Source organism: Pyxicephalus adspersus, chromosome 2 (genome assembly GCF_032062135.1).
Source record: "Pyxicephalus adspersus chromosome 2, UCB_Pads_2.0, whole genome shotgun sequence".
In the NCBI taxonomy this organism is placed as follows: domain Eukaryota; kingdom Metazoa; phylum Chordata; class Amphibia; order Anura; family Pyxicephalidae; genus Pyxicephalus; species Pyxicephalus adspersus.
The window spans coordinates 140,015,532-140,036,221 of NC_092859.1; the positions used below are offsets into that span (position 1 = coordinate 140,015,532).

Here is a 20,690-nt window from a genome sequence, read left to right on the forward strand (position 1 = left end):
GGTTACATGAGCTTCTCTGTAGCATTTTACAATGGTGCTAACTAATCACAACAATGATTGGTCTGTTGTGTAAAGAATATTCCATTGTTACTATGGTACTGTACATTTTACTATTGTTTGTGGTGCTATTTTTGTATTGAAAAAATGATGTCAAATGTTGCTTTATATATATATATATATATATATATATATATAAATATTATATAAATATAAATATTATATAAATATAAATACTATTATACAGGTTATGATGTTTGTGTTTTCTGTCTTTTGATTTTGTAATGAATACTGATAAATATTACAAAACAATGCCCTGATAATTTGTACTGAAAACCTAATGAGGATGAGGCAATATTATTATTAAACAGTATTTATATAACGCCAACATATTACGCACCGCTGTACATTAAAAAAGGCGTGCAAATGACAGACCGATACAGGAGGAGAGGACCCTGCCCCGAGGAGCTTACAATCTAGGAGGTGGGGGAAGTATCACCCAATAGGGGGGATAAAGGAATTCTCAAGGAAAACAACTGAGCCTTGTGCTTCTATTAAATGATATTGAACTCCACACTGTAAACGTTTTCAGTGTTTATTAGAGTGGGTTGTATGAGTATAATGTCAGGTTACCATGTCAGATGAATACTTGCTGTAAGCCATATGAGTCTAATATCCCCTGCCTTGCCCATTCAGGAATAAGCTCACTTTTGCAATATATATCATGCAAAAAAAAATATACAGTGCAACGGTAAAAATTAAGTAAAATATGTAACTTTTTTTTTTTAAATCAACAATTTCACTACTTACTTATTTCCAAAATGTAACTAGCAGTCTGCTTTTATAAGTAAATAACATTCAAATAACTTTATTGTTATAAAAGTTTTATTTCCATGAGATGCTTTCAAAGCCTGCTTGCCTTGCAGTACATTTTTAATATACACCATGACGTGCTGACATTTCTGTTTTCTGTGTTTCTCTTTCTATCCAAAGGCTTTTACAATGCACATCACTGGATAGAAAGATGAACACGACCAAATTTTGACCAATGCAAATTAATGAACTGCATATATGTAAACTAGTGCCATTAAAACTATATGTCAAACTTCTGCATGTTTTAACACACACTAAAACACATAGCCCTTGATTTATTAAAGCTCTAAGGCTGGAGAGGATACACTTTCATCAGAAAGGCTGGGTGATCCAGCAAACCTGGAATGAATTTGGTCCAAATTTGAAAACATTTGCTAACAAAATAGCGTTTACGAAACCCATTCCAGGTTTGCTGAATCACCCATGTTCACTGATGAAAGTGTATCCTCTCCAAGGCTGGAGAATTATTCAGGGCCATAGATATGCAATGACCCAAGGATTTTTGCTGGCTGGCTATTAGTGAATGATAGCCAACCTGAGAAATGACTTGTCAACGGCGTTGTCCGTGTTGTGCGAAGGCTGTAAACAGGGTGTGATGTGTAGGGATTAAATTGCAGCAGTGTGAATATGCTTTAAAAGCAGCCCAAGTGTGCACATTCAGTGATAAGCATTTTACGTGTGTGTTTATTTGTGAATGTTTCATTGCTTCTATAACAGTCGTAGAAACGTTCATACTGCTGAAATTAATTCTTCAAATTTCAACTTTGTCTAATACCAAAGACTGCATGTTATGGGCCTGATTTATTAAAGCTCTCCAAGGCTGGAGAGGATACACTTTCATCAGTGAAGCTGGGTGATCCAGCAAACCCGGAATTAATCTGGTCCAGGACTAAGACCATTTGCTAACAAATAGCATATGACTTTAAAGAAATCCATTTTAGGTTTGCTGGATTATACAGCCTCACTGATGAAAGTGTATCCTCTCAGGCCTTGTAGAGCTTTAATAAATCTGAGCCAATGACTCAATACAATACAACATGTTCTTTTATTCATTACAGAACAACATATTAGAACAATATTTGTTCCAGAATAAAATGCTTCAATAAAACTGTATTTAATTGGAACCATTGTTATCAAAACAACTAATAAATAAATGGGAAAGAAGCAAATACATTTTAATTATAAGTCAATAAACAAAAACAAATATTGGCTGAGAACAAGAATAAACATCAACAGAGAGAGCTTTAGGCTACATACATACGTCAGATGATTCTTGTCTGATAATCGCCTAAAAGAAAGCGTCAGGGCTTATATCAGACGAGAATCTGGCATGTGTACAACGCTCATCATGGCGGATCCATGAACGAGGAACAATCGTAAAAGTGAAGGGGAGAGAGCGCAGCGGGGTGCCACTCCGCCATTCTCCCCATCCCTTCTCAATTGAACAGAACGGTGCTGTATGTAGAGCTTGTTCATGCATCCAACGGCAAATATTGCACGTGCGTACCCAGACTCACTGAATTAAATCTTCCCAACCTTCTTACCCCCATCTACATATGAAAAAGAGAATTAGTAGGATATAAAGAAGATAAATATTCCTAATGACGCCTCTGCAGAATGTTGGTAAGGGTAATTGGCTGTCGGACCTTTATTGACTGGGAAGATACTGGTGTCTGAGAAAGCTGGTAGGGTGTTCTTAGGCTTGAAAAGTCCCAGGAACGATCTGTGCGGTCTGCCTGTGATACAGACTGAGACAGCTGGTGATAGGTGTTGGGCTGCAAGCTGCCCAAAATGGACCTATACAGAGAACAAATGAAGGATTCAATGTTCAAAGATATTTCTCACAATAGGCCTCATTTAATAAAGTTCTCCAAGGCTGGTGTGGATAAACTTTCATCAGCGAAGCTGGGTGATTCAGCAAACCTGAAATGGATTTCCTAAAAGTCATTTGCTATTTGTTAGCAAATGTTTTTAATCCTGAACCAGATTAGCTCCAGGTTTGCTGGATCACCCAGTTTCACTGATGAAAGTGTATACTCATCAGCCTTTAATAAATCAGGCCCAATGAGACAGGGTTACAACAGTATACCATTAATGTGCTATAATTGACAACTACTATACACTGCCTTTTGGCTTAATACCAATATAGAGCGATGAATCGCCACAGCCACCGTTGTAACCACAATGGGAATGCTGACTTCTGTTTAACAATGGACTCCCAGCTGCTGATTACATTGGTAACTAGCTATGAAAAACCCATAGCAATATAAACAGCTGGAGCCAGGCCCACAGTTGTTATTTGAGCAAAACAATATCTCACCTACACATGTTCATCTCCTTTCATTCTCAGTTATCATTTAGACCTTTCAGCTGGTGGTAGTCACACACAAATGTTCAAGCAGTGGGAAAAAATCTCCTTTGCATTCATACACCACTGAGCTTGATGTGTATTCAGCGTGGCCACAGGTTCACCAGGCTAAAAAGAAATCGGAACCCTTCCTCTATGCCTGGTGAGGAGCAGACATTACTCATAGAAGGAGGAGGTATTATTAGTAAGTGGTATTAGGTTCATTATTGATCCTAGCTATATAACTGCTTTTAAAGTATCTGTCCATGTAATATATTATCAGACCATTTCTAAGCAAACATTCTTCTACCTGTAAAATGTTTATCACATCATACAGCATATTCTGTCATGTCAAATGATTTAGTTTTTATTATACACCTTTAACTAGATCTATAATTAAATACATGAATTTAATGAAAATTATGAAAAATGTATTTAAAACTAAGCTCCTAACAAATGTTAACATTACTACATCTATTAAACTAAAATCACCATTCATGCTTTCCTAATTATTTACCTTAATGAGACAGTTGTTTTTGTTTTATAGGGAACCTGACCTGTAAAATAAAAGTGAATGTTATCATTGATGTCCTAGTTAGGATATAGAGATATAAGAGACAGCCCTAACTTAAAGTAAATATTTTAGGGCATATAATAATAATATTAATAAACCTACCAGAACCAGGCACACAAATAAAATACATGCTAATCAGATTGTAAGCTCTTCAGGGCAGGGTCTTCCTCTCCTGTGTCACTGTTTGTATCTGTCTGTCATTTGCAACCCTTATTTAATGTACAGTTCTGTGTAATATGTTGGTGCTATAAAAATCCTATTTTTTATTATTATTATTATTGTTTTTATTAATAATAATTAGATATCTGCACATGCCCTTACACAGCTTCTTGTACCCCTAAGTGCTTACAGGTATGATGCTGTCATAAGCAAATCTTCACTTCTGCAGGGGATGTTAAATGTTCCTCCTCCAGAAACTCACTAATGGCAATTAAGGATAAATAGGAAGTTGGCTTTCACATAAATCTCCCAGCATGAGCAGAGATCAACATATGCCAAAATGTAACAAAGACAAGTAATAAATCATTTGATTTCTCTATTTTACACCAAAATTTTCTAACAAGGTTACTGTATGAACTTACCCATGCATCCCTCATGGGGTGGGCTTATCATTGACAATCTAGTTGGTGCAGCAATTGTAAACTAAGAAACATAATTGAATAAAATCAAATGTAAGCATGCATAAATATTCAGGGTTTGTAACAATAAGATGCTAAGTGTTGGTTAAGCTTACAAAATTAGTCTTCTTGGGTGTGTTTACTGCAAAATCCATTGGCTCGACACTGCAAAAATGTAAATGTACAATATGTAATATTAGATAGGTGCTTAGAACTAAGTAAGTCGTGCTGCAGATGCTTCTCTCATCTTTCAATAGAAGAAGCTGGATGATATAGCTCACAAAAAATACAATTTGTATCTTTCTGCCACAAAAAAAATATACAAATTTTAGAAGTTCAGCCCCCTCCCCTTCCCAAATACCAACATTTGTTAAAAAGGTAAAAGTTGTAGTTTTAAACAAGTGGCTTGTGTACCATAGAGGACTCTTGGCTACGTTTATTATGATTTGTTTGCAACTGCTTTTCAGCCAAACTATATCTAAGCCTACGTTACACCTTTCCCTAAAGCAGGGATGTCAAACTCTGGCCTGCGGCATCCTTTTTTTTGGCCCCCAAAGGAATCCTAAATATGAACTGCAGCGGCAACTGCAATCACTCACGTTCCCAGCATCAATTCCCAGCATCACTCACATCTATAGACCAGCCGGCTCTATGCATGGCCCTGCATTGGACTGTTTTGTGGATGCAAGTAATGCCGGAAATTTTAGTAGCGGAACTATTTCAATGAAGAGGGAGTTTCAGTGGTGGACCATTCATAAGATTTAGGCCCACATTGGCCGCGTCTGGCATTTCCAGCACTCCCCCTCAGCTGTCTTTTTTCTTGCTACTCCAAGGCATGGACTTGAATGTTTGGATTTTCATAGAAGAATATTGGAATTATTATTGTTAGCCTATGCAAAAATGTTACCATTGAAATTAATCTTAGAAGATATCAAATAGAGAAAGAGGATTAAGATTTTTTTCTTTAATAAAATTAAAAAAAAATTGTTTCTCTTTCTTTATTAAAGGCTTGTTCAAGATTGAATGTGAGGCAAAACCTTTGAAAAGGTTTTACATCTAATGAGAAGGAAAAACTTCCTCAGTTTTTTCAATAAATTTCAAGGTGACTTTGACTAAGTTTTTAATTTTGGCCCTCTGTGTATTTAAGTTTGACACCCCTGCCCTAAAGCATAAAAGTTTATTTTCTATTTAGCTTGGCTTTGTGACATCTCTTAGATCTCCATGCAGCCAACAAGCTAACTGAAATTAAGGATATCTCTCATTATTTTTTTATGAATGAAAAGCGGGGGGGTAGTTTTTGATTTGCTCTGCTAACAACTGAATGACCTAGCAATGTTTCATCAAACTAAAGCATAACGAACTTACGATCTGGCATTTGGTAGTTGGGACGCAGGATGAGAATAAGGAGAAAATACACTTTGGTTTTCTGAAAGTGAAGAAGAGAAAAGGAACAGAGAACTAATAACTAAATTTATAACATTAAAATGGGTTCTCCAATTTATTTGCAAAATGCAATATTTCTTCTATGCTAGGCTGATCCTGAACATCAGAAGCCACCTTCATTAGATGACTGATGATCAATTACTTGGTTTGTGGTCCGCGAGCTCCAAAAGGTTGGGGACCACTGGTTTACACAACATGAGTAGCCATTTTTGGAAGTAAAATTCATACAGCCATTTATAAAATGAATGACATCAGGAACTGATTGTTTTATTACCAGGAAACTATACCATATTTTGCATGCTTCCAATTCAAATTTTCTGGATTTCATGATAGCACATTGTACTCAAAATTCTGCAGGAATGAAGGGGAATTTGAGTCATAAAGCTCAACTTAACTGAAAAAAAAAAGATGCCCTAGGTTTTCTACAGGGCACTGAAAAGGTGTAAAACATAAAAGATATGCTCGGGCACCTTTCATATTTGTTTTCCAATGATAGGTTACATTTGGCATCTTTATTGTAGTAAATAACTTTACTATACTGGTTACATGTTTATGCACACATTCTCTGATACCTACAAGTTAGGACATCATTTGAACTTCCCATTATGCAGGAATAACTGCAGTGGATATTTTTAAGGAAACAGCATGACTGAAAAAATACATTTTTTGACAAAAAGCTCTTCCTTCCCCCCTTCCAGAACCTTTTTCTGTTTTTCATTTTTCTTTTTTTAATATTGTTTATTATTTTATTGTATACAAGACGGTCGCGTTTATGCCACTATTGTTGATAAAACTGTCAATAAAAATATTTTAAAATATTATAAAAAACACAGCATGATTAGTCAAAACTGGATATTTTTTCTTCTGTTCTGAATTGCTCTCTACTCATTGAAAACTAAAATACAAATATAAATAAAAACAATGCTAAGATTTGCAGCACAGACCACATGCTGCCTCTCTCAACAATGTGGGCCTGATTTATTAAAGTTCTCCATGTCCGGAGAGAATATACTTTCACCAGTAAAGCTAGGTGATCAAGCAAACCTGGAATGGATTTCTTCAATGTCATTTACTATTTGTTAGTGAATGCTTTGAATCCTGGACCAGACCCATCCCAGGTTTGTTGGATCACCCAGCTTCACTGGTGAAAGTGTATTTTCTCCAGCCTTGGAGAGCTTTAATAACTTAGGGCCTGTAAGTCCAATGCACTTTGTTCCATTTGGACAATTCTACTTACCAGAATTTAATAATGCACTTGAAGTCGGCAGCTGATTATATGACTGCAAAGATTTTAAACTATAATTGAAACAAAGCAAGTAAGTATTACATTCTGATAAAAGAAAGACAATGTAAGGTTATCACATACATAACAAAAACATACCAAAGCAGGAAACTTGAATATATGCTAGTAAAACTCACTTTCCCATTCTTTATCTATTTAAATAGTACAAACACAATCCCATACTATAGGTCTATTTAACAAAAGGTTCAAGCTATGCAAAGTGAATGGATTTTCTGCAGGTTTACTGAATGGCTTTCAGAAGAAATTAATAATTAGGAGCCTGTTTATTAAAAATTATCAAGCAGATAGGCTATATGGCAACCTTGGTTGAGCTATTATTTACCGTCCTCGAGGACCTTTCCCTTTTACATTAGTAAGTGAGTGTGTTAGTTTTATATTGTGACAAGACATTTTTTATTTTTTGCTCCTCTCTTTTTTTTTCTCTCTCTTGCTTTGGTTTTGATCTTCTTTTTGGAAGTCTTGTTTACCATGAGTGATATCTTATTGTTCTTATTTTTCCTGTATTGTTACTGGTATGTCTTAAAGGAATGTTCATATTTGAGAATTCAGTTGATTTATAAATATTGTATTTGGCTATGTGTTTTCAGTAAAACTCTTTTGTACCACAAAAAAAAATAAAAATTTATCAAGCAGATAAAAGATTGCCACATTGTGACTTATTGTTTAATAATGACACATTTTTTCATTACAGTGGTAATTAATCAACTTAATGTAAGCACACAAAATTGCTGAAACTCCATTCCTTTTATGGAGTACTAATTACCACTTTTTCCATCCTGTGGCCTGATTTAATAAAGCTCTCCAAGACTGGAGAGGATACACTTTCATCAGTGATATTGGGTGATCCAGCAAACCTGGAATTGATTTCTTTGCAAAAGTTATATCCGATTTGTTAGAAAATGTTTTTAATCCTGGACCAGATCTACTCTAGGTTTGCTGGATCACCTAGCTTTACTGATGAAAGTGTATCTTCTCCAGCCTTGGAGAGCTTTATTAAATCAGGGCCCTTATGTTTTTTTTTTAAGCGCCTATTGACTTACAGTGGGATCACAGTGGCCACTGGGAACTTACATTGTTGTATCTGGCTTCTGTTTACATCAAGTCAGGAATCAGGGTGTTTGTGTCAATGGTATTAATCATTATCGAATTGGTAAAATCTAACCAGCAATTATGGAGCGGTGATAAGGACACTAGAATAAATACGGCAATTCCTATCTTTCAATATTAAAATTGCCGATTCTGCTTTTTAGCTGCTCGAAATGTCTGTAACTAGATCAATATGAAAAAACGGTATTATTTGTGTGCATATGTCATCATTTTTCTGGCATGCACCCACTTCCCACTTGATAAATGGGATTCTTTCATTAAGGAGAAAAAAATAAGCACTCAAAATAAGTCTCTCATGGCCACTTCAAACAGCGGTGCTCACATCAGATATCTTGCATCATGTTATTGTAGAAAGAAGAGCAGCTGGGCACATGCTGTTCCTGTGCTCACATTTTTTATTACACTACACATAAAAACCCACACAGAACACTGTACACAGAACTTGCATGCATATAGTGGCTGTAGTAGGACAGAGGGAGGAGATATAGGAAACAGCTAACAATAAAGATTTATATTATAATACAGGTTAAAGGCTGCTCTATCTGTATTTTAAGGCAGGAGGGTAATTTAAAAATCAGCATGAGTAAAATACTTGCCTACATAAACAATCAGGTTTGATTTTTAGGTAAAAAAAGCATTATTTGAGACATTCTTATTTCAATGATTATGCTACATGGACCATTTGGCAAACAGTTGATACTGTAAATAGGCACGTAGTATATAAAACTTAAAGTGGAACTAAAGTCTCACTTTGCAAATTCATGATTTAAGCAGGTTGATATTGCAGAAAGAGACAGACTATGTTGCATGTGCAGCTCAGGGTTTTATGTCAGGTTTACCTGGCAATCCTGGCTTCCCCTGTGTGTGCCAGGATGAAGTAAATTCCTGTGCACCTGGCAGGAGTTGCAGCATCCTAGTCCAGACAATCAAGGTGGAGGAAAGAAAAGAGAAGATGGCAGCGCCCGCAACAGAACGGTACAGGGACATGTGAGTATCGATAGGTTTAGTTCTGCTGTAGGATACACATAAGCTAATTTACATAAAACAAAAACCAAATATGTTTTCTAAACACCACATATAGTGTCCAAAAGGAGATAAACATACTCGGGTTGTGGCATTCAAGGGATGGATTAATTGGTATTAATAAAGTCAAATATGTGCCAAGAAAACAATTCCCACACCATAACACTAGCTTACACTGCCAACACAATGAAGGTTGGGTCTTTGGGTCTGCAAGGTTTGAAGTGCTGAGAATGAGAGATATGTTTCTTCTCAACAGGGTTTTAAATATTATTTGACCAAATTATTATTCCATAGCCTTTCTGTTTGCTCCAATTAGTCTTGTAATTCTCTGACTTCTTTCATGCACAAGGCAGCTTCATCTGCACAATTGTTCCTCACTGGAGGTTTTTAACACTATTCTGAGCAAATGCCTGAGACTATTGTGTGTAAAAATCTCAAGACATCAGCAGTTACACAAACACTCAAACCAGCCTATCTGGCACCAACAGTCAGAGTTAAACTTTTTCCCTATTTTGGTGTTTTATGTGCTGCTGCGGCATGATTGGCTGATTACATAATTACATGAATAATTAGGTATACAGGTGTTCCTAATAAATAGTTTGGTGATTGTATAATATGTTCTGTGATCCCTGTTCTGAATTTTTTTTATCAGAACTATAGGTAAGAACTGAGACATACAACAGAGTTTACTAGCAAAGAGAACTATTGTTCCTACTGCAGACTGTATTTGCTGCACACACAGATCCTGTTTGCTGAATGATGCTGTTCAGATGTGTACAGCAAACACATTTTTGCCATGGGAACAATAATGCTTTATGTTGGCCACCCGTTTGACACCGCTTACCTGTTTTATGTTATTTCTGCTATATTTTTACTTCCACTTCTAACTCTCCCTTATATATATAGGTATAGCTATGTTTACTGTTTGTGCAGTTTTAAGTACTGAACATTATATAAAGCTAGGTCCTATATCAGAATAGGTAAAAGAAACTACCTTTTTAATTCTTGGGTCAGTTCTTTCACTTTTTCTTCCAACTTTCCGATCTAAAATGTTTATAGATTAACACAATAAACTGAATGTAAATTGTACATTGAAATGAACCTGTTTCTTTGTTCTAAAAGGAATTTCTAATTGTGGCAACTCCTCTCCTCTGCTAGTTTCTTTGTGCTTTTTACATATAACACAGACTACTTTGTCAGCATTTTCACCCTTCAATTTACAGAATCCTGAAATGTTATTAGGACTGTTTCAAAATTAGAGACCCCATACACCCAGGCACTATGAACAATGAATGCAATTACACAGCATTTGCTGGGACTTACCTTTCCTTTGTAATGTGCATGTAATCTGCGTCTATGGCTATCCTGAAACTCCATAACCTGCAAATTAACATATCTATTACAAACTAAATACACATGGCCAGACTTCCCAAAGGACCAGTCAAAGAGAGGTGAATGATTTACCTTTAGAATTAGTTGTCACACAAACGTCTGTTGTCATAGGGTAGATCTGTGTTTCCCGACCAATAATCATTTTGGCTATTGGTAAGAATGACATATTTTCCAATGTCTAGAAAAGTAAGAGACATTCTTTCCACTGACCACTGCACTAATGTACAGTGAGCTATGGATATAGTAATTATAGCAGGGATTGCCTGAAGACCAGAAAGTTATTCCAAGGGGTTCCCATATTATAAAGGATGGGAACAACTGGGATCAAGCAACAAAGTGGACTTGCGAAGAAGGTGGGAAGTTAAATCTGGCTTCAAACATTATAAAAAATCAGACCCCTGGTCTAAAATAGTGGTTCAGACATGTGACTGTATCCTACTGTTTGACACTAACTGCATTTCTCTGAATACACAAGGTTTATTATTTTTGCCATTCTGCATGGACACTTATGCTTTCTAACATTTGATTTGGTGGTTAAAAAATCATTACTTCAGTAAACCTGTTCTTTTCCATGATTTTGGCTTCCGATTCACCTTAGAATCAAATTCAAGCTCCTGTGCTTTGCCTTCAAATCCCTTATAAACCCATCACACGCACGGCTAGAATACTTTTCTGGAGCTGCACCAATTCTCTGGAATGGTCTTCCTCGTCCTATTCAGCTTGCTTCTACTTACTGCTCATTTAAAAGAGCACTCAAAACCCATTTTTTCAAACTTGCCTACCCGTCTTCTTCTGTCCTTTGAAACCATCACTACTTCCCACCACTACATATCCCCCACCTACTAGATTGTAAGCTCCTCGGGGCAGGGTCCTCTCCTCCAGTGTCACTGTCTATATTTGTCATTTGCAACCCCTATTTATTGTACAGCGCTGCATATTATGTTGGCGCTATATAAATCCTGTTTATTAATAATAATAATAATAATAATAATTCTGTGATGATTTTAGAGATAAGGCTGCTGAGTCCCTGCTAGGAGAAGGGAGCAGGGTAAACTAGGCTTCATTTACGGTGCCCCAGATGACTTTTATTTTAAAGGGCTAAGCTTGCTGCTAAAAAGAAAAAAAAAAACAAAAAACTTATTTTAACCCTTTCAAAGCCAGAACATAAAGCATACTGTACATCCTGAGAAAAGGGTCCCCTCCGAGATTTCCCTCAATTCCTGCTGTCACTGAGGCAGGAAGTGGGAACATTTAACCTGACAGAGGCCTTCTTACTTTAACAACAAAATAATGTTATCAATATTTGGAGTTCTACTAAAAATGTATGAATAGTTCAAACTTTTTAAAGTTTTGGATAGAGTGGGGAAGAATTAGATTCCTTGTCACTTCTTTTTTCTGTTTGGTGTCTATGCTGAGGAGGTATTTCCCCTTATTCACTATGCTGGAAAAACCTTTTCTTCTGACAGGAAATGTGAAATTTTCCAATAGCAAGACAGAAGCGAGGGGATGTTAGAACCCTGCTTTGTATTGTTGTCTGCTTTCCTGGTGCACATTTTCTCTCACTTCTTTACAAAAGTTTGCCCCCTGTAGAGGATGTGAGGGAAAAATCTCTATAACAGAGCCCCAAAGAGCAGTAAAACCGGACAGAGATTCTAAACTTTCACTATTCTATAAAAAATGTTTACACTATAGATACATGGTAAAGATACAATTGTTTTACTTCTTATGCTGAATTCAGATACCAAGGTTAGGTATATTTTATTAACTAAAACAAAGATTTAGGAAAGCCAACTTACTTGTGTGAACTCCTTAGAATAGTTTTTGCAAAGCGTATTAATGTCCATAAAAAGTATTTTGATATCAGGGCTTGTCTACGAAAGTAAAAACAGAAAGCATGCCAATTCTGTTACATGAATCATAATGAGCAGCACCACTTAAGTTTGCAAAAGACAACAACATGCTGAATATTACCCCTACATGTTTCTACATACAAAAAAGACAAAGCAACTTTAACCGGCTCTCATACAATAATTAATGGTTCATCAATAAAGGATGAAAGAGTTTGATGAAACAACAATTAAAGGATGAAAAATTGTCATTTTATTTAAAAATAATTTTGTGCCTCCACACTAGCAAACGCAAGGCTCCCAACAGCAAATGCTTTGCTATAGCAATTGCTAAGTGATATTTGGTATCTACGTATACCAGCAGAACAGAATAGTCATGGAGGTCTTAAAAAAAAAGAAATATATTTTTTTTTCTGGGGTCCAGCACCCTCATGGCTAAAAGAAAAAACACACAGGGAGGCTGATGAGCATAAAAGCTTCACTTTATTTGGGGAATGCATTCAACAACAGCATCATAAACCTGACAGTAAGGTTTCTGGAGACAACAATGAAAACATAATTCATTGTATTACCTTTTCTTTGTATTAGGGGTATGCCTCAGTGTCAGAAAACAGATAAACAATTTGGATGTGCAGGGTACTATTACAAGATAATTTACACTATTCAGACAAAGCAATAAAACTACCTACTTAAAATTGTGTGTGTTCCCCTTGTGTATCAAAACTGAGACAAGTTGGCCTTTCCCTTATGTGCATCAGTGAGTCATGGGTCCTCATGACCCTAACATTGGTTGTCTTTCCTTGGACAACTTTTGGTAGGTACTAACCGCTGCACACCATGCACACCCACAAGACATGACATCTTATAGCTGTTCTTTGCTATTTGTAAGCAGTCCTCCACTACCCTAAAGCGTACCTAAATTAAACATTTTTGCTTTACATAAAAGAGTAGACAACCCTTTTATGCAAAGTAAAAATATTATTTACTTATTTTTTTAAGTGCAACACTCTTTTTTTTCCAAAAAGTCTTAATTGGAGCGCAGAGCCTCCTGAGATACCTATGTCACACATCCAAGGGGGCTCTGGCTGCTCCTTCTACACATGCGCAGAAGGGACATTTTTTCCACTAAAGCTAAGGAGATGCCGATCTCACGCATGAGCAGTGGGATTGGATTTCTTTTTTCCCCTTTATCTGCGCAGTGCGAGATCAGGTGACGTAGCAACAAGACCGGAAAAGAAGATTGAAGATGGCAGACCCTGCTGCTTCCTCAGCAAAGGGACAAGAAGAATTCTAGGATGATGCGGGACAAGATCAAGGGAAGATCGATTGCCATTGAGGGATCTGCAGGATTACAGTTGGAAGGCACTGTAATAGATGGGATGTAATATTATTATCATATTGCATGCTGAAAAACAAATATTTATGATATTTTACCTCGTTAGTAAGGAATATTGTCCGACAAGGTGATCTGCAAACACCACATTCGTCTTTTTTACCTACAGGTTAAAAAAAGAACCTAATATAAAACATAAATTTATAAAAAATCTTTACACGCAGAAATAATTTGGGTCAATGTGGCCAAAGGAGAAGTTATTGGCAGGATGGGGACAAATTCATTGGGGTTTGTGTCATCTACCTAAAACATTGATTACCTTTGAATCTGCCCCCCAACTTTCCGAACATCTCAAGGTCCTGGCACCTTCACCAGCATAAGATGAACAACACAAAATCTGCCACTACCTGTCCCCAGAGACCACCAAACTCATCCCTCCCGTCTTTCATCTCTCTTCTGGACTACTGTAACCTCCTCCTCCCTGGTATTTCACTAACCTGACTTTCTCCTCTACAATCTATTATGAATGCTTCATTGGTTTTTATTGCACCTGAGAATCAAATTCAAGCTCCTGTACTTTGCCTTCAAAACCCTCCACAGCTCTTGTCCCACCTACATTTCTGACCTGACAGAAAAATACTCCTCTAGCCACTCTCTTCGCTCCTCCAATGACCTAATGACTTCCTTACTCATAACCTAATCACACGCACGGCTCAAAGACTTTTCTAGGGGTGCCTCGACTGTCTGGAACTCTCTTCCTTGTCCTCTTCAGCTTGCTTCTGCTTTCTGCACTCAAAACCGATCTTTTCAAACTCACCCACCCATCTTCTTCTGTCTCTTAAACCTTCACTACTTACCCACCACTCCATATTCCCCCTCCTATTGTGTGCTACTTCCTCCACCTCTTAGATTGTAAGCTCTTCTGGGTAGGGTTCTCTCCTCCCGTTTCATTGTTTATATCGGTTTATCATTTAGAAATGTAATGTACAGCGTTGTGTAATATGTTGGCGCTATATAAATACTGTAATAATAAGAACATCATTAGAAATTATTAAATTAGGGCCCATTAAGATGTTTGCATTATAGTACCGCGCACTATAACAACATGCATTACTATGTTGCAGTTGTATTACTCTTTGAATGGCAACTCAAACACTATTAAAACCCGGCTCAATTAAAATAAACTGCAATACAGGGTCTTATGTTTCTTTCAGCACATTAGGATGTATGACTAGACCATCCATTTTCAATAGGATTACTAATGTTCCACATAGATCTAAATGGGCTGTTAGTGAAATAAATAGATTAAATTGCTTCATGTTTAGCTCATGGTAGCTTAGAATCCCACGTTAATATTATTATTAATATTAATATTAGTAAACAGTATTTATACAGTGGCAACATAATACACCGCGCTGTACATGAAATACCCATATGTTTTATCTTTACGTTTACCTTTCTGCAAGCAAGCTTCACACACCACATGGCCACAGTTTGTTATGGAAAACCGGGAAGTTTCTCTACCAGGCTTCCGAAAGCATACATTACATCTCATCTGATCTGCCATTCGTCTTGCCACGTAAGCTAAAAGTAAAAAAAAAAAAAACATTTATTAGAAATAAACACCAAGAGAGTTACTGATACAAACATGTCATGTGGAATTTCAATGCAACCCCTTCCACTATGTCCTTCCAGGTCCAGTGATCTCCCATTTTGGAATAGCCTTTTCACCATTTTATCACTATATGGATACATATTGTGTTGTGTGTCAATACTGGCAGGAGTAAGTTAAATCTGCCCGGGGGCACTGAATTTGTGATGGTGCACATGGGGATGTGGGAAGTAATGTAAAATGCAGTGTGGTGGCACTTATACAAGTCTTTCCATCACACGTACAGTGATCAACATACTGCATATTTCCAATGCTTGAATACACTTTTCTATATCAGGACTGGATTTCTGTTGCTCTTCATATCAACTGACCATGTACCTTTTTTCCAATCGAAATTATGTTATATATGTTATGTCTTTTTAGCAGTTTCCCATTCTTTGTGAGAGATAAATTCCCCTGATCCATCCATATTATAATGATATCTATACAGTGATGACACAGAATATGTGTATATGATATAGGTGCATCCTCTGCATGGATTTCTGTGACTATGCATGCAGCAAACAAAACCTAAAAGGAACCAAAAGTACAAAGACTGATGTGCACAATTATATTTACTCTGTTTTTCTTTTCACCCTTGAACCTTACATACATTTGTGTACAAAGCAATAACAGACAGGTGTGTTCACACTTTAAAGTGACTCATGCCTACAGCTACTTATTCACAAGGTAAGAAAAATGCATAATGTAAATTATTATAAGGTGATTTTGCAACTATAATACATTTCCTGGAGTGAAAATGAATGCAGCATATGTTATTTAAGCTTTGTAAATTCAATCATTTAGTTTGGAATACTTAATACGTTTCATGATGATTCTTTGTGTATACAGCCATCAACAAATAGCAAGCTGTGGAGCTCTAATATGACCATACAATTGAATTATTATTTGCTTAAGACTATGTTCTGTAGAGAAGAAAAGAACCCCCATGACTCCTCACGGATATATAAAGAAATGTACTTGGCATTTCTTATTTGGGACACCAGGACCCTCCTATGCTGTTCATTTGTCTTTATTTCCTTTATAGTCTAAGCATCAGTCCACTCCTACAAGAACTGCAAGTCCACTTCCACTCTGAGTGCTCAGCACAATCCCAGCACCAGGTAAACTCATATTCTGAGTCCTCTACAACTCCAAATGCCAATCCACTGCTACACGGAGTGCCAGTCCACCCCTCTTCAATGAGCCAGTCCTCTCCTACTCCGAGCACTGGTCTACTCTTAGGCTGCGTACACACCTTAGACTTTTGTCGTTGGAAAGCATGTTTCATGATCTTTTCCAACGCTAAAAGACTGCACTATGCATGAACGAGTTTTAGATCTACAGCACTGTTCTGGTCTATGGAGAGAGGAGAGGGAAGAACGAGCAAGCGCCATCCCGCTGCACTCTCTCCCTTTCACTTGTATTGCAGTCATTCGTTGTTCATGGATCCGTCCTGGCGGCTGTCGAAAGAGCGCTGTACACACGTCACAATCTTGTCCAATACCAGCCCTGAAGCAAAAATCAAATGAGTTTCATCTGACGTGTGTACATAGCCTTAGCTTAGTGGTGGACAAAAATTACAGTAAAAGAAAGTCAACTCCTATTAGGCCCCAGAGCACACCGACAGACAGTCCACATCTACTACAAGCACCACTTTAACCACAAGTACCAGTTCCCAATGGCTCCAATATTTGCCTAGTCTAAGTGATAATACTACTCTGAGAGAGAGATGGTCAGTCCATTCACTTGGGTTTCTTTTAAGACCTGCAACCCATCATAAATACTGAAGCAAATACAGCTGCTGCAAACTGTATGGCCCAAACAACAGACATGAAATATTTTTGTAATACCCAGAAGTATCTTCTGGGTATTACAAAACCTGATTCACAAGCTAAAAGGAATTCTGGTGACCCACCATCCCTCTCCCTGGCCATCTGCTAGAATCCAAACAACTGGGGTCCAGGAGATTGACTACCAAAATCAGCTTTATTACTGGTCAAATTGCCATAGTGTTGGTGGCAAGTACACTCGTCCTCATACTAATCCCTGACATATATGGGGCGATTTGTCACACAGTCCAACCTACACTAATGTACCAGTTTATTCCTAGCATTGGTGCCAGTCAGCACCAGTCTTCTCCTATTGCATGTGCCAGTCTACTCCTACTGTAACAGTCCGCCCAGTCCTACTGATGACACCACTCCACTTCTACTGAGTGCCAACCCACTGCTACTCCAAGTGTCAGTCCTACTTAGGTTATGCACAGCAGGAGCAGCCTGAAGCCCTTAAGGATATATGACGTAGGCATCAGGGGTATAGTCGTAAAAAAAAAAAGAAGAGGGGGCATGGTACTATCCATGTATATGTGCCCACCCCACTACACCCTGTCTATGTGTCACTCAAAGGGCAAGAAACTTCCCCCAGAGTGACGTTCTGATACCAGAACCCACCCAGGCTCAGACCTGCGACGGGAGAGTGGGCGGGTTGTGTTCAGAGAGACAACCCACTGCCCTGAGCCTGCAATTTCATACGGGGGACATGGTCGGCGGCCCTGGCCGGTGTGGGGGCAGACCAACCAGAGCCGAATTCTTTGCAAAATAAGAGTGGGCACGGCAATCCCACCCGTGGCCGCCCCACTACACCCCTGGTAGACATCCAATAGCGCAGGACTATGAAAAATTGCAAGACGGTGCGGGACGAGATTGAGGAGAGGTCTAGCATGATCAAGGGATCTGCGGGAATAAAGGTTTAATTTTTTTTATTTTTGGTTTGGTTTCGCTTCAATATAAAAGGGTTATCTACCCTTTTGTATAAAATAAAAATTGTGGTGATAGGTCGCACTGCCAAGGCACGAGATCACGTGAAGTGTCTTCCTGTAGGAGGCACAAATTGCTAATTGCAAGGAAACCCTAGCAAACTCTGGAGGAACTCTGGCGTGCCGTGGAAGCCCAGTTGAGAAACACTGCTCTAGAGCAGTGGTCGCCAACCTTTTCGGTCCCGCAGACCACTAAAATTACTGGCTCCAAACCGCTCATGCGCAGAGAGCCAGGTCTCACTCACAAGGGGGAGAAACCTTCCTCATAGTGACGTCATGATGCCATTACCCCCTCCCAGCGCAGCTCCTGGTGGGGCACCGGCCAGAGATGCCGACCACCAGAATTTTCTTGCAAACCACCGGATGGCGACTGCTGCTCTAGAGGAACCCTGGTTGAGAATAGCTGCACTAGGCTATTTCTGCATGACCAGGTAAACGATATCTTCGCACTATTGATTGCTTACTCAGGTTACCTTCATGCACCGTTTATTATTAATCAGTTTTCTCTAGTTACAGCGGAACTAAACTAAAAACTAAACTAAATTAAAAACAAAGACCTTTAATCCTGCAGGTCCTTCGATAGCGCTGGTCCTTCCTACAATCGGGTCCTGTGAAGGGGGAAACAAAAAAGGAGAGCCGATCTCCCGGAAGCAGCCAGAGCCTGCCGGGATGCATGACGTATGTATCCCAGGATGCTCTGTGCTCCCATTAGGTTTTAATGTTTTGCTGCACTTTTTTTTCTTTTAAACAAGGGTGTTGCATTCCAAAAAAAAACACCAACATTTTTACCTTACATAGAAGGTTGTCTACTTTTCCATGTACAGGTAGTCCCGGGGTTAGGGACATCCAACATACATACGAATCTAAGATACGAATGGAGCTTCCCAGCTACCTCGTGTGCAGGACGGAGGCTTGGAGGGGGGAGGGGGGTGGTTTGCATGACTTGCTGATCTTTTGCTAAACACAGCTGAGACTGAGCTCTTCTGCAAGCTCTTGTAATGATGAACAGAAACTCTGCAGTTGTTTCTCTTTGCATATCAAAGCACAGCTTGCTCCATTATTAAAGTGGAACATTCACAGAAGATCATTACTGGAGAAAAGCCCTCAATCTCTCCTCAAACCAAGGCCAGCAAGTCCAACACCGCCTCTCTCCGAATCTTTTACCGGTGCTCGACAATTCGACCGTCTTCTTTTTTCTGGGTTCTTCTTCACATCACTTGAAATCGCACTGCGCAGGCACGAGAATGGGTGTCATGTCATCATGCAAATGTAAAAAAAGTGCGGATCTCACTGCGCATGTGTGAGATCACGTGACGTATGTATGCCCGGGACGTCGTAGGTTTCCCGTTTGCGGCAATAAAGACAAATGGAGAGGGGACCACACAAAGAAAAAGTAAAAAAAAAATTTAGGATAGCCTACCTTTTATTTATTGGTAAAATTGTAATAGGTCCGTTTTAATGACCCCAATAATTTAGGTTTGAAAGGGTTGTTTTAAAGCAAAACTAAACCCAGGCAGCTAAGCGTCCGCATTCCAGCCCCGCCACCACTATCTTATATTCCTGACGAACTTTGACCATCGTGATTGATTGTGCCAGGATGATGTATTTACCACATACGCATATAGAGAAACGTATGCATACGCATACACATGGGAAGCTGGGTTTCCCTGGCAACCAAAGCGGATTCTGTGCATGCGCAGCTCCACTTTGAATTCAGAAACCCGGAGTGCTCAGACAGGTAAGACATTACTGCAGAAAGTCCTTGATTGGTGAATGGGGAGATTTCTTTCTATTTCCTGTCTCTTGGGGACAACTTTTTGACCTGACAGGAAGTGAAGGAATTCCAGCAATGAAGTCTCCACCTGCACCAAAACCTGACAGGACTTTTTGGTCTTCTTTTCTTGCTCTATACAAAACTTAATAACGTTTTGGCTACAGGTACACTTTAATTCCAGCAGCTAGAATAAGGAAATAACATTCAAGTTTCCTGCTTAAAAAATAGTGTCAGCTGACTGATAATACACTCCAATACACATTCCAGCGCTCCAATATCAAGGAATCACCTCAGTTTTATTCATGAAGTCACAGAGTCCCACCACAGGCAGCTAAAGCCCCCACACATTATCCTGTCACCATACCCACCAATAAAATGGCGCCCACCTCTGTGGTGACCAAAGTCCAGCCACACACCGCTCTAAGCGGGTCACCAACAAGGCACAACAGACACGTCAAACCCTTTCACTCCTCCCTCCTCCCAACCCGCTGTCTCACCATTGGTTTGCTACTTTTTCCTCCTTAATTTGCATTGGCTGACGGGCATCCATTCTAACCTAAGATTGGCTGAACGACACGAAACAGCTTGACA

The 20,690-nt window shown here is 38.5% G+C and overlaps 1 protein-coding gene across 3 annotated transcripts; it reads right to left on the bottom strand.

Moving 5' to 3' along the window:
• Positions 1–361: 361 nt before the first annotated feature.
• On the bottom strand, positions 362–20,544 carry RNF212 (ring finger protein 212). Of its 3 annotated transcripts, none has more exons than XM_072402662.1 (12): positions 20,468–20,544; positions 15,312–15,440; positions 13,958–14,019; positions 12,473–12,547; positions 10,608–10,664; positions 10,279–10,328; positions 7,089–7,147; positions 5,774–5,834; positions 4,525–4,573; positions 4,373–4,433; positions 3,735–3,774; positions 362–2,667 (listed from the first exon to the last, which is right to left on the bottom strand). In XM_072402662.1, the coding sequence occupies exons 2-12, from the start codon at positions 15,421–15,423 to the stop codon at positions 2,469–2,471; spliced, it is 825 nt and encodes a 274-aa protein (XP_072258763.1). In that variant the 5' UTR covers positions 15,424–15,440; positions 20,468–20,544; the 3' UTR covers positions 362–2,468. The 3 variants fall into 3 exon arrangements, with proteins under 3 accessions (XP_072258763.1, XP_072258764.1, XP_072258765.1); XM_072402663.1 differs by lacking the exon at positions 20,468–20,544 and adding an exon at positions 18,883–18,958; XM_072402664.1 differs by lacking the exon at positions 10,279–10,328.
• Positions 20,545–20,690: the final 146 nt, after the last annotated feature.

What these genes read in the sequence shown, in the direction of transcription:
- RNF212 (XM_072402662.1), bottom strand. Translation starts at nt 15,423, where the DNA reads ATGGCAGATCAGATGAGATGTAATGTATGCTTTCGGAAGCCTGGTAGA. An exon ending in CAATATTCCTTACTAACGAG is followed by an intron (nt 12,548 to 13,957) that starts GTAAAATATCAT and finishes TTACTTTCGTAG; the next exon opens with ACAAGCCCTGATATCAAAAT. An exon ending in CACCCAAGAAGACTAATTTT is followed by an intron (nt 4,434 to 4,524) that starts GTAAGCTTAACC and finishes TATGTTTCTTAG; the next exon opens with TTTACAATTGCTGCACCAAC.